Source organism: Rattus norvegicus, chromosome 7, assembly GCF_036323735.1.
Source record: "Rattus norvegicus strain BN/NHsdMcwi chromosome 7, GRCr8, whole genome shotgun sequence".
NCBI lineage: Eukaryota > Metazoa > Chordata > Mammalia > Rodentia > Muridae > Rattus > Rattus norvegicus.
The window spans coordinates 25962805-25977045 of NC_086025.1; the positions used below are offsets into that span (position 1 = coordinate 25962805).

Consider the following 14241-nt stretch of genomic DNA (forward strand, 5'->3'; position numbering starts at 1 on the left):
AACAAACATTAACTTCATTCCCCAGCTGAGATTTCCCATTATTTTCTACTATTAATGTCTGTTTGCCCAAATAATGACGACAACTACAAAGACAGCATCATCCGGGGCCATGATGACCTGAATTCAACTCCCAGAACCCACATAAAAGAAAAGCCAGAGGTGGTGGCATGTGTCTGTAAATCTAGCAATCCTACAACACGGGGCAAAGACTGGAGAGAGAATCTACTGGAAGCTCCAGGGCCAGAAAGCCTGGAGTGCACAGCACACATGAGCGTGAGACCCTGCGTCAACGAGGTGGAAAACACCTCCTACACAAGCTGTCCTCTGAGCCAGCCCCCCTTAATGTTCTGCAGCATGCATGCATCTGCACTCCTGTATATACATTACACACACACACACACACACACACACACACACACACACACACTCTCTCTCTCTCTCTCTCTCTCTCTCTCATTCTCCCTCTCTTTCACCCTCCTAATTACACAATCAATAATCTTTGAAATGTCTGCATATATTTTGTTTTGTTTGTTTTTTAATTCAATGTTTATCATCTGGGCTGGCAGGCTGGGGAGCTGGCTTAGCAGTTAAGAGCACTTGCTGCTCCTCCAGATGGGCTAAGTTCACTTCCCAGTGCCCACACCAGAGGACTCACACACTTGTAACTCCAGTTACAGAGGCAACCAATGACCTATTCTGGACTACAAGGGCACCCACTTGCACATGCAGAAACATACATACTGGTACACACACATACATATACTAGATTAAATAAATAAACCTTGGGGGAAACATTTATACCAGTGAAATGTGTCAGCAGGAAAAGGCACTTGTTGCAGACTGACAATCTGAGCTCGGCAGTCACAGAGTAGCAGGAGAAACTAAGGCCTACAAGCCGTCCTCTGACATCCACATATGCTGTGCATGTACGACTCATTCGTATCCCATACACATCAAAAGCAAACAAAAAACCCTCTCCTTTTTTTAAAAATTAAGACTTACTAGAAAAAATAAAGAGGCAAATGCTGTAGTGCTGCATGCTTCCATACTCCTGGGACTAGAGAAGAGATGAAGAAATCATAACACTGGGAATCGCAGATTCCAAAAACACCTATGTCCTTGTTCTCAGTATTCAGCGACCAGGGCTGACAATACCACTGGCTGATGAGGACAACAGATCTCCTCAGATAGATAAAATCATCATATTCCATACCTGCACTGTTTTCAACAACACCCTGATTTACTGAATTTAAAATCACTAATCTATTGGAAATTTTTAAATGGCCCATATACAATCGAATGAAAACTCCATCAATCTTCCCATTCAAAATCCAGAAAAGCAATCACGAGCCGTGCTGACTCCCAGGCCCATGCGCACACGTGCAGCCTGCTCACCTCTGCTGCTCCTGCATTATGTGAAGCTGCTCCAGCTTAGTCCTGTGCTCAGACTCCAGTCGGCTCAGCATCTCCTTTATGACAGCAATGAAGGAGCTGAACTGCCAGAGTAAAGGTGTGGTTAGGGCACAGCGCCTGTGCAGTTCAGGGAGTCAATCCCAACAACTCAGTGAGACAATCCCTGGGAAACAGGACACCGCACGCACGCGCGCACGCACGCACGCACACGCACACACACACACACGCACACGCACACACACACACGCACGCACACACACACACACGCACGCACGCACACACACATTCACTCACACACACACTCACACACGCACGCACGCACACGCACACGCACGCACGCACACGCACACGCACACGCACACACACACTCACACACGCACGCACGCACACGCACACGCACGCACGCACACGCACACGCACACACACACACACGGGCACAAGAGCAGTCCGGTTAACTGGGCATGCCAGAGCAAGTGCCCAGTCTTATGTGGAGGTGACATGATCTGAGCAAGTGTCACTTCTTTATTTATCTAACAGTGTCTTCTCAGAGAGGTTTTAAGTAAGTTTACTACTAGCAGTCACACACTGATAATCTGTGCCAACTAGGAGAAAGTTCACTTTAAAACACTTAGAAATCCTTGTTTATTCATAAAGAACAATGTTTGGCTAAAATAAACTTGTTTTCTGAAAAGATAGTAGAAACCTTAAACGTTCATGATTCTACTTTAATAATGGAAGTTTGTAAAGTAATCCAATGCTACAATTTAATATAGGTTAAATTTTCATTAAACTTTAGTTTTATGGTTCTTCCTAGCTATAATAAATAATTTATTTGATACTATATATACAAAAACTAGAAACAGCATTCTTCCACTCCATTTTCTTACACGCATGTATGAACATGTATTACAATGTTTTCAGTCTTTACAGCTCTTCAAACTAAGTTCAAGATTTATACGTTGCAGATGAGGACGCTGGACTGAGTGAGACACGGACACTCACACGACAGCAAAGGGCTGGCACGGCAGAGTTAGAATCAGGCTATGCCTGAACTTATCCAAGGCAACTTACACAAAACCCTGTCAGCACTTGGAGGCTTCCTGGTCCTCTCTTCTGGTTGTCCCCCAGCCCTATGCTCTGTGTCAACACTATTCTGCTCTGCAGTAGCATGCATCAGACGGTTTTCATACATGCATGAGTGAAAGCACTCGTGAAGCGCCTTCTGTACCCAGCTTCAGTTGTTCAACATTCTGTTTGCCAGATCCACCCCACTCTCTCACGGACATCGTACAGAATGGGCGAAGGCGGCAGGTCCTAGATCTGTCTGCAAGGTAGACTTTGGCTATCTTAGAACTGATAATGGTGGCTTTCAATACTTAACTCTCTGTATAAATATGCTCTTTTCTACTTAATATATTTAAACTACTTAAAATCACAACAGAAGAGGGCACTCTTGAGCTAGCAAGTTTAATCACAAAACAGAGAAAGAGACCACCTCCATCCTAAACCAAAGGAAATTAACAAAAGGCAGGATGATTTCTGCAGATAACAGGCCCTCCAAAATCAGAAAGCATTTTAGACAGAACTATGTATCCTAAAATAAGCAGTGGGATTTTTAGATTTATTCTATTCTATTTTATGTGTGAGACTGTTTTGCCTGCAAGTATGTACGCAGACCACGTGCATGCCTGGTGTCCAAAGAGGTCAGGAGAGGACAGTGGAGCCCCTCGATCTAATGGTTGTGAACCACCATGTGGGTGTAAGGAAGCAATCCCAAACCCTCTACATAACCGGTTACTTCTCGCCAGCCTTTTCCTACTAGAAATGTTTGGAAATATCCCAAATCAGAAAGAAAATAACAAAAAGTTGAAAACTGGTTTAGACTGGAGGGCTCCTCTTCATATTCACGTCTCCGGTCTACCAACAGTGACCTGACACCTGAGGCAGAAAGCAAACATCAGGGGGGAAAGCTTGCCTGACTGACTACCTCAAAGGACCACACAGCTCTTCACCTTCAGAACTTGCCTGCTCAGCACTCTCTCCCCGGGCCTGAGCCCCGCTCTCCCAGCTCTTCTTTCCTCACTGCTGTGATTGCTTTTCCATCCTAACTCTAAACCTTCCCTCCTGTCTCTCGCCAACCTCATTAAACAGTAGCTCTTCTAAGTCTTTCACGTTTCATCAGACAGCGGGTTCCACTGACTTCTCGTGATCGTCTCTCTTTCTCTGGCACGCGTTATGACTGGGCTAATGATGCAGAAGCAGCACAGCGGCCTCCAGACTGTGACACACAGCTGGGAGGACTGCCTCAAACGGCATGCAGAAAGACAATGCCGTAACAAGTCTTGAACACACACCCCCTCTTGGCCCAAACATTTACATCGTCACAGTTAAATACTTGATCTAAAGCGTATAGATATCTGAGCCCACCAATATTACCTTACTTTGTCTCATTACTCCTTCTCTGTGGCAGGGGGTCTTAAAATGGTTCACAATTCCTACTGCTTTCTACTGTTTATAGACTTCCCTAATGTTGAGTACAGGTAAGACCCACGCTTGCTTGTAAACAACAGACTGTGACAAAGCCAACAGAGTATCACACTTTCTTTACTATATAACAAGACACTAACTTCAGTCTGGCTGGACAAGGCTGATTGGGGAGGGAACTGTGTACAGAATTAACAGCAGCATCTGACTAACACACAGCTAAGGCCCTCAGCCGAACAGCCCAAAGGGAGCCAAAGCCTACCAACAACCATTAAAGTAAACTAGGAACCCTATGAGTCCTCAGGTGGACCTTCAAAGAGACCTAAGCTCTTGAATTCAGTAACAAATTCAACTAAGCTAAGACCTGGCATGGCCCATAGAAAAGGTAAGATTAGTTAAGTATGCACTGCTTAAAAATACTAAAACACTCAACTTATGGCCATTTATGTAGCAATAATATCCAAATAGTCTGTGACTGTTCTCGTCAACACACAGACCCAAATTTAAAGTAGAGACAGGCAATCTTAACATCCTTCAGCACCCTTCCCACCTCCTCCAAGGAGGCTTGAAGGCCTATCCTTTTACTCCGTAACTTTTATTAACTTCATGGCATGTTTTACCTATTCTGGCCACCTACATGTGTAATATAATAAAGCACACAATACAAGCTGCAAACAGGGGAAGAAACTAAATACACATAAAACATCCCACCTGGGGGCTGGGGATTTAGCTCAGTGGTAGAGCGCTTACCTAGGAAGCACAAGGCCCTGGGTTCGGTCCCCAGCTCCGAAAAAAAGAACCAAAAAAAAAAAAAAAAAAAAAAAAAAAAATCCCACCTGGTTGAGGTTGAGGTTGTTTTCAATGCTCAGGGGGATGAGATGAGGCAGTACCTTTCCAGCCAGCTGCTCTTTGGTGATTCCCAACTTTTTATGAGTAAAAGTACATTTATAAATACCTAAAAGAAAAGTGTAATAAAATTTAAAAATTAACACACAAAGTTCTTAGAAACCATGAAAGTACTGTATATATAGCAAGTCTTTCTGGAAACTGACGTAGTGCAGGCTTTGCTCTTCTTAGAATGAAGTTTCCTCTTTCCTGCGGACCACAATGACTTGGGCTATACTGTCAGCCAAGGCTTATAAACACCATGGCCTATTCATCCTGTGCTGTTCTGGTTTTATGACAACCCAAAACTAAAGGCATGGTTACTGTAACCCAGCAATGAGGTTATAGAGTGACCCCTCATCCTTAAATTTGGAGCATCTATTCCCGGTATTTAAATACAGGTGCCGAGAGGACTACAGTCTGTGAGGACTACGGTCTCTGTGAGTACTACTACGGTCTGTGAGGACTACTACGGTCTCTGTGAGAACTACGGCCTGTGAGGACTACGGTCTGTGAGGACTAGTCTACATGTCCACTACACATTTCTTCTGCAAGGAAGACTCACTGCAGTAGCTTTGCCTCTTGTGCTTTAGACTACTTCACAGAAGAAAATTATATACTGTCATGTCAACCAGGATTATATTACTTCTCCTCACTCCCCCAATCCTGGAAATCAAATCCAGAACCTGCCCATACTGGTCAAGTGTCCCATATAGCCCAGGCCTTCTATAAATGACAAGAGTCTACTTCCTTTGCTGTTAAACAGAGAAAAGTTATATTGTAGCATTTATCTAAGCATTCTACAACTGATTAAAGTCATATACATAAAGTAAGATGTTTTATAGATTGAACATTTTATTACACAACTATTATATGAAATGAAGATGATAGCAAATGACATTAAGTTTTCAGTACCTAAAATCCCCATGAGGACTGCAGGTTCCTTGGAGGGAATCTGCTGTAAGAAGGGCAGGATATCATCAAGTACAAACCACTTATCCAAGTACTCCAGGATCTTCCCTAAACACACTAATGAGTTCACACGAACCTATTAAAACAAAGAAACTGCATGGAAATTTGTCATGTACAATTTGTTAATGAAAAATGAAATACTTAATGCAAACTTAGTCATCAAATAAATATCTCAATAAAATGGTTTACTAAAATCTCAATAAAAACTGGTTTACTGAAGTAGATTTTATAAAACATAAGAAGTTCACTCATTTACTGATTTTCCCAAATGTTACAGAAAGAGCTGCAGACTGCTTAACTGAGTGAGATACTAGCAGACAAGAAGAGGAACAGGTCAACCTGGGAACACTCATCCATCCACTCACCCATTCATCCATCCACTCATTCATCTCTATGATGCTAGGGAAGGAAGCCAGGCCCTACTAACCAAGCTGTCGATAAACAACAATCCCAGTCCTACAGTTTATATCAGGTCTTTAAAAGCTTTTATATGTGTTTACTAGTAAGATTTAACTATAAAACGGAATATATTCCACCAAGTGGCCAATTTCACAGTGATTCAGCTACTCTACTGAGGTTCAAGTCCTTCTTAAAACTAAATACTTTAACTGAAATTATCCATATTTACTATGGCCAGACCACCCTGGATGCTCCTGACCTCATATAAAATTATCCACATCTGTATACAGTTGTTCTTCATATTTACTAAGGTCTACCATGTGTAACCTCCTAAAATATCTAATTCACTCCACTTTTGATACCCGTCATACCCTAGGCTTAGCTAGAACTGATTACATCTACTGACTGGCTGAATGTGGGTGGCTGTGTGCCGCATGGCCTTCCATAACCTGCGTGTGAAGTCAGAAGATAACTTGCCATGGGTGGGTCTCTTTTTCCAGCAAGTACACTGTGGGGATCAAATTAGAGGGTAAGGTTGGCAGCAAGCACTCTGCCCACTGACCCATCTCACTGGCCCAAAGGCTGGGATTTAGTAGGACAAAGTACATTAGCTGGGTCTGTTGGACAGGACCGTAATAATTTAGTTACTCAGGAGATGGGAGTAGGAAGAGCTCAAGTTCAAGGCCTGCCTGGGCAATTCAGTAAGACCATGTCCTAAGATACAAGAAGTGGGCTGGGGCTCAGCACAGCGATGCACATAGAACCCAGCATTTGGGAGGAGAAGCAGAAGGTCAGCTGATACAGCAAGCTCAAGGCTGGCTTCAGCCTGAGTTACTCTAAGAGCAGAAGCCCCGTACACACAAAAGGCAGTGGTGCTCTACACGTAGGTTTCTTCTGTGTGTTTAAGATCATGAATTCAGGGGTTGGGGATTTAGCTCAGTGGTAGAGCGCTTGCCTAGCAAGCGCAAGGCCCTGGGTTCAGTCCCCAGCTCCGAAAAAAAGAAAAAAGAAAAAAAAAAAAAAAAAAGATCATGGATTCAATTTTGAGTACCAAATCTTCCCTCAAACTCCAGAAACCGGAGTAGCATAAAGTCATGTCCATAGTATTAATTAAACCATAATATCAATGAAACTCAAGTCTAAAAAAATTAAGCAGAGGGGTTGGGGATTTAGCTCAGTGGTAGAGCGCTTGCCTAGGAAGCGCAAGGCCCTGGGTTCGGTCCCCAGCTCCGAAAAAAAGAACCACAAAAAAAAAAAAAAAAAAAAAAAAAAAAGCAGAAAATAATTCATTGATTAATATTTGTACAGAAAAATGTAAATTTTCCATTTCAGAAAATATATGAACAACTATTTTCTGAAATTTAAGCCCAGAATACTATAAATGTAAAATACTGTCTGCAGGTTTAACTGTTCTCAGGATCAGTTTATTATAACGAAGAACTAATGCACTTGCTAGGTATAAATTGCAAATGTCGCTGCAATTTTATTTTCCTTCACAATGTATACAATATTAGACAAGTCACAAATACACCTCTTGAAACAGTTACCTAACTATGCAGTACTTTTCTTCACTTTTGGACAACTTTAATGATTTATGTTTTAAGCATTTCCCAAGTAAGGCTGGCAGAGCCTAGAGAATAAGGCTATAAATACACTCAAAAGCAAGCAAGGAGCCTGAGAGCTCCCTCTAAACTGCATTTGTAAGTGAGATAGCAAATGCTCACCCATTCCAGAATTAGCATTCTAAAAGGTATTCACATCTGTCCTCAGAAGTGCCATTGTCTTGAAGGACCAGGGCCAGTCAGCAGTTTTAGAAGACACAGACCTCAACAAGACACTTGTCACAGGTCACTGAGTATCTGTGTGCCCTACATCTAGCCCTGCATATTAACAGAGAACTGAACTAGAATACGCTGAGAAGTGGTAAGATAAATTCATAATGGCATGAAAAAAAGCATAAGATTTCTGAAGCAGTGCTTCAGAAACTAAAATTTTATCATGTATTTAAAAAGCCAATTATAAAACCAGGACACCCTAGCAGTATAAGGACATGCTCAAGGCCGTGGGCAGTTAGTAACGAACGGACAGAGAATAACCCATTTCCCGGCATGCCTGCATTTCAGTACTGATTTCCCTACCACCTCACTAGCCCGACTTCAACTGCAGAGCTCTTCCAGAAGAAACGCCCACTGAAATAGGTGAGTCCAGAAAGTGAAGCCACGCCACTTATGCTGCTTTTGCCCATAAGGCTATGGATTTTTCTAACTCTCATTGCACCAGATAAAGAGGGATTCTCATCAAAAACCAAGCTTTATAAAAGGGACCTTTATTAAGTCAGGGAAATATAAATTTCATGAAGGGCAGAAAAGATGGCAGGTAAAGGAGCTGCCAAACTGACTGTGAGTTTGAACCCTGGAAGCACATGGTGGAAGGAGAGAACCGACTCCCACAACCCACACGCTAAGACTCAAACACACGCCACACGCACGACTGCCTGCACACACACATACACACGAACATCTACACAGACATACATACAGACATAAGTTACATACAGACATTTACAATGGTTTATATAGGCTACCTCCAACTAGAACGAATTCTGTAAATACAGCATAAGTGAGGCGTCGCTCCCTGGGAAGAGAAACGATGTCAGGTACAGAGCGGAAGACAAACAATGACGTGTAAGCACTTACAGCAAGGGAAGACGTTTGTAAACAGGCATTTTTAATTCTTGGAATCAAAGCGTTTTTCATGGACGGGTAGTCTATAAGATTTGCAAAAGTTGGAATGATGTTTAGACAGAGCTCCTATTGAAAAGACAAATCTGATCAGTGTTAAAGAAAGGCACCCAACCTCCTCCTCCTCCCCCGCTCAGCTAATCTGTCGCAGCATGAAGTAAGCTTCCATTTGCTGCTTCACATTATCTGTCCTTACACAATGGGGGGAGCGGGGAGTTATGATCAGATGAAAAATGGCACGGCTACACAGGGCCTGCGTAGTGCTTCAAGGGGTTGTAATTACAGCTAGTGCTGTGCTGCTCTGTTTTCCCTTGAGACATGATCTTTATGTAGCCCAGGCTAGCCTCAAATTTACACGCCCTCTGCTTTAGTATGAGGCTAGCACCTCTAATTACACGGGGCTATAACTGTAGAGAGCTGAAAAGAAGGGGTGAGTATGCCTTCCAACACTTAGGGCATAATTTAACTACAAGGAAAAATTCAACTCACACTCTTAAAAAAACTTAAAGAGAAAGACAGAAATACATCAAAAATAGGGCTTGAAATCTATGGCAGGAGCAGATATATACAAGGCAGTACAAACATACAAGGCCCAGGCTAGCCTTTAATTCCTGGTCTTCCTGCCTCTATCCCTCAAGTGCTAGGATTACAAGTGTGGGCCACTACACTGGACTCTGATGTCTTCTTTTTTTTTTTTTAATTTTGGTAGTGAGCGTGAATGTGGGTTTATGCCTATGTGAATGCTGGTGCTGGAGGCGGAGGGGTACCTAGAAGAAGGTACCACATCCCGGGGAACTGAAGTTACGGGCAGTGGTGAGCAGCCTGACACGAGTGCTAGAAACCTAACGTGTTCTCTGTAAGAGGAATACGTACCCAGTGCAGTGACAACACCTTTAACCCTAGCACTAAGGAGGCAAAAGCAGGTGGAGCTCTGAACTCAAGGCAGCCTGGGCTGCAGAGGAAGACCATCTCCATACAAACAGCGCCTGCTCTTAACCCCTGAGCAACCTCTCCAGCCCCGTCCAACTGACTCTTTAGTAATGATAGTGGACCAGCAGTGTAATTCAATAAATATACTAACTATTGAGCTGTACATAAAAGGCTAAATTTAATCCTAAACTGGGCCTTGCTATTTCTCTCTCCTGCCTTACGACCTTCATGAGGGCAAAGGAAGCAGATACTGTGCCTGGATCTGAATTGAAGGAGCCTCCAGAGCTCTGTAGACCATTGGCAGGACGCTGTTCTTTATCTCATCCGGAGGGGTTTTGGTTAGCAGCAAATCCATTTTTTGTAGAAAAATTAACAAAATCTGTGTGAGAAAAGGGAAGGTTATTAAAATCTACAATCTTTAAGAAATTCAGTACCTGCCCAATTTAAAGTGTTTTCAGAAGAGTAAGTTCTGTATGTGGACACTCACCATGTTGCTAGCCTGAAGGCATGGAAGACAAAAACACACAAATCAAGGCTCTTACATGTCTGCAGCAATCAATGCTTAATCACCCAAACAAAGACTAGCTCCACAGAGCTACAGAACACATGACTCCCCACACTCCAATTACCCAGAAAAGGACTGCACTTAAGAGGAAATAAAAACCAACAGAAATGAAAAGATCTCTGAGGAATTTTTAATTGTTCCTAACATTATTTTGCTAGCTACTTCTACATACCTAAATTGTAAGAAACAAAACAAAATACTTAGGTGAGATCTTTATTTATTCTTATATGTATGAGTACTTTGCCTGCAAATATGTCTGTGTACTACATGGAAGCCAGAAGGCGGCACTGGAGCTCCTGACACTGAAGTTACAGCGGGTTTTGGACTGTGTGGGTGCTGGGAATTAAACCCAGGTCCTTACAAGAGCAGTTAGTGCTCTGAACTGCTGAGCCACCTCTCCAAGCACAAGAATACTCAGTTTTTCCAATGCCCAATTAAAATTTTTCGGAAGGGCTTATTAACTGAAAAACTAAGAAGAAAGGGTACCTTAGTTTCATTTCCTGATGCTGTGGTAAAAGTAATTTAAGGACAAAGCGTTTGTTTGGATCCCAGTTCCAGTGGCTGCACTGTGGTAGAGAAGTCAGGCAGCAGAACTGGAGCGGTAGTTACAGCCACACAGACAGAATGCTTGCTAGCGTTCAGCTGTCTCCATTTCTTCAGAACTGGCCAGAGTTTGTGAAGTGCTGCTGTTACCCACATTCAGGGTACAGCTTCCCACCTCAATTAGTCTACTTAAGAAAAGCCCTCCCAAGCAGAGCCACAAAACAGCCTAATCCAGACAGCTGCATAGTGAGACTTGTCTCAGGTGATTCTACATAGCCAACTATCAAAAGTTACCAGAATAAAAAGAACAGGTCGATCCACGGGTGTCTTGGAATTTTCATCATGATGAACAATTTGGGTGACGTGATGCCAACTCGTCCTCAACACTGTGATAACTGTCAGGGAGCCCTGCTTTGACGCTGAGAGTCCTGTCCTGTGACCTTTCCCTGGTTAGTAGGAGCACCCCACAGACTGCTGCTACATTCCCTCTTTAAAGAAAGGGGACTGAGGGAGAAGCCACAAGAACTGGCAGCAGGCCTGGAAGCACGTGCCTTTGATCCCAGCACTCCAGGGGCAGAGGCAGGCAGATCTATCTTTGTGAGTTTGAGGTAAGCCTGGTCTACAAAGAGAGTGCCAAGCAAGTCACGGCTACGTGGTGAGACTGGTTCAGCGGGTTACGGATGAGGGTCATCAGAGGGCTGAAAGGGATGGGAAAGAAGAACCACTCAAATGCACACTATTCCAAATGTCAGAATGATACCTGATACGCTAATTTCTAAGAAGTAAAAAATAAACTCTTCATCTTCAAGGAAACAACTGCAACCAATCACAAAGCCGGTACATCAGAGTGCATAGCTGACTAATAAGCCACCATCACCAGAAACATCTAATAGCATTTCAGCCATCAACTCCGCTTGTTAGAAATGGGGATATAAGCTTTCAGATGATAATGACTACTGCATACTTCTTAGAATGGACATAAACCCAGATTCTAATCCAGGTATATAACCCCATGATTCTTAAACTCAAAATAAATATATACCATAAGAAAATCTACACAATTTATTTCACTTACACATACAATTATATGTATATGCATCTTGTATCTATATAATCTGTATCTTTCTCATGCACACGGATTACATACTAGTTCCATGATGCTTTACACATTTTCCTCTTTTAATAAATTTATTAAAAAAAAGAGAGAAACAACTGAAATACATCATCTAAAAATTAACTAATGGAATTATCAAGCCAAATAAAAATATCTAAAACTTGGATTTTTCCAAACTGCTACGTTTTAATTAGGAGCAACATAACACATGCAACTTATTTTCTAAGACAATGACTTATTCAAAAAGCCACATTCATTTTAATTATAATTATAAGTTAAGTTTAATTATAATTTTATCTTTCTGTATAGTGAAAATAAAATCTAATATACTGACCTCAAGTTTTTAAACATTTAACATTTTTATTTATTTTTATTTGATATGTATGGGTATTCTGCCTGAGTGTGTAGTCTGTGTCTGGTTCCTGGAGTCCAGAGTCAGATCCCCTAGGACAGGAGTTAGAGATGGCTATGAGCCAGCATGTGGGTGCCGGGAACTGAACCAGGTGCTCCGCAAGGGCAGCCAGCACTAAGCCATTCTCTAGCGCCTGCAAACTCAACTTCTAAAAGCCCAAGTAGACACTGATTTGTTCTCAGCAGTAGTAGCTATCAGGATAATGCACAGATATTCAGAATACTCACAACATACCTGGATTGGCTCCTGCTGTTTGAACACAGGACCAAGTTCAGGTAGAATTAATTTGATATATTCTTCTTTGGTGCACTCCTCAGCGATCAGCAAAACATTCGGTAGAACAAAAGGTACCATGTCAGGATTTACAAATTCTGAGGTCAAACAGGGTAAAATTCTCTGCACAATGACACGCTGAAAGGGAAAATGAAAAAAATTATAAAAACAAAATGTATTCCAGAACTTCGGTATTTGCAACTGAAGTGTAAAGTGATCATAAAGTTCATGGCTGAAACTGAAATATTTTCTAGACTCTCTTCTAGTTATAGCAAGACAAACTGCACAGGCTCCGGATGTCAGCAAACCGGGCCACATGCTCGCTCCAGCCTTCACAAGTTTAACCGTGTTCACTGACAGTGCGTCTTCTCTGAATCCTGTCATTCCTCAGCACTCCAGCCATCTAAGGGAAGCAGCATCTGACCCTGTTCATTCCCGGACGGCAACCTTGCCTGTGTCTGCTGTGGTGGCTGTGAGAGGACTGTGTCAGTAAAGGATAGCGTCAAAGGCTGGGACTGCTGAAGCTTTACAAACGAGTTTAGAGTCCGCAATTGATAGGCTTACAACTGCATCTTCTCTAGCATTCACTGTTTTTGGTGTTATGATTGTGTCTCACTATGTAGTCTGCTAGCCTAGAACTCAGAAGTCCCCTGCTCTGCCCCACCAAGTGCCGGGATTAAAGGCAAAGGCATGGGCCACCAGACCAGCCTCACCAGCATTTGACTACTACCTGACACTGTTTAGTAAGTAGGGAAAACAGAAAGGTTTGCATCAGTTTGGATGCACCCTTTAGCTGCTGGTGAGCTGTGAGCTCCACCATGGCTGTCGGTAGACACCGATGGGGACACATGCAATAAGCAGCACAGGAAGTCTTAAAGCAGGAAGCATCCCAAGGTTATAGATCCTACCTATGTGCACCATACCCAAGCTTTGGCTTCAGTCTGCAGCATGCTACTGTCATTTATGTTCCTCCGTAAAGCTGTCTTACTTCTCTGGAAGAGTAGTTCATAGTAAGTCCACCTAAATACTAAATTAAAAGCTCCTGACTATGCACAAAACTGAGTAACAAACCTTGGGCAGCTTTGGTAGAACCTTTGGCAATCCTTTGAAGAACTGTGATTTCTGGAGATTATCTCTTTGGAATAAGGTATCAAAATATTGAAGAGTTACTGCACCAACATCATCAAAGAAGGGAATCTAAAATATAGAGGCCAATTATTCTGATATTCAGTTAAAGTTACTCATCTCTAAATTACCCCAACAGAGTGAAAAAGTATTCAAAAACATTCAGCAACATTCTAAACATTTATTAAATAAAATTTATAATTAGAAAAATCCAAATTAAAAAATTCATTTTTTCGGGGGCTGGGGATTTAGCTCAGTGGTAGAGCGCTTACCTAGGAAGCGCAAGGCCCTGGGTTCGGTCCCCAGCTCCGAAAAAAAAAAAAAAAAAAAAATTCATTTTTTCAAGTTCAAATCACCAGTACCTGTGAATCAGCTGAGCAGTAAC

At 42.4% G+C, this 14241-nt stretch overlaps 1 protein-coding gene across 5 annotated transcripts in view; it reads right to left on the reverse strand.

Moving 5' to 3' along the window:
* Scyl2 (SCY1 like pseudokinase 2) overlaps positions 1 to 14241 on the reverse strand; it is a 52930-nt gene that overhangs the window by 11071 nt on the left and 27618 nt on the right. For 3 of the 5 annotated variants that reach the window (XM_006241242.5, XM_006241241.5, XM_063263439.1), the window contains exons 8-15: positions 13803 to 13928; positions 12693 to 12869; positions 10312 to 10323; positions 10081 to 10203; positions 8850 to 8963; positions 5698 to 5830; positions 4734 to 4852; positions 1396 to 1496 (exon numbers count right to left, since the gene is read on the reverse strand). In XM_006241242.5, the coding sequence (XP_006241304.1) occupies positions 1396 to 1496; positions 4734 to 4852; positions 5698 to 5830; positions 8850 to 8963; positions 10081 to 10203; positions 10312 to 10323; positions 12693 to 12869; positions 13803 to 13928 (905 nt within the window). The remainder of the gene's footprint in view (positions 1 to 1395; positions 1497 to 4733; positions 4853 to 5697; positions 5831 to 8849; positions 8964 to 10080; positions 10204 to 10311; positions 10324 to 12692; positions 12870 to 13802; positions 13929 to 14241) is intronic. The other 2 variants (NM_001191780.1, XM_017594827.3) reach the window with 1 other exon arrangement.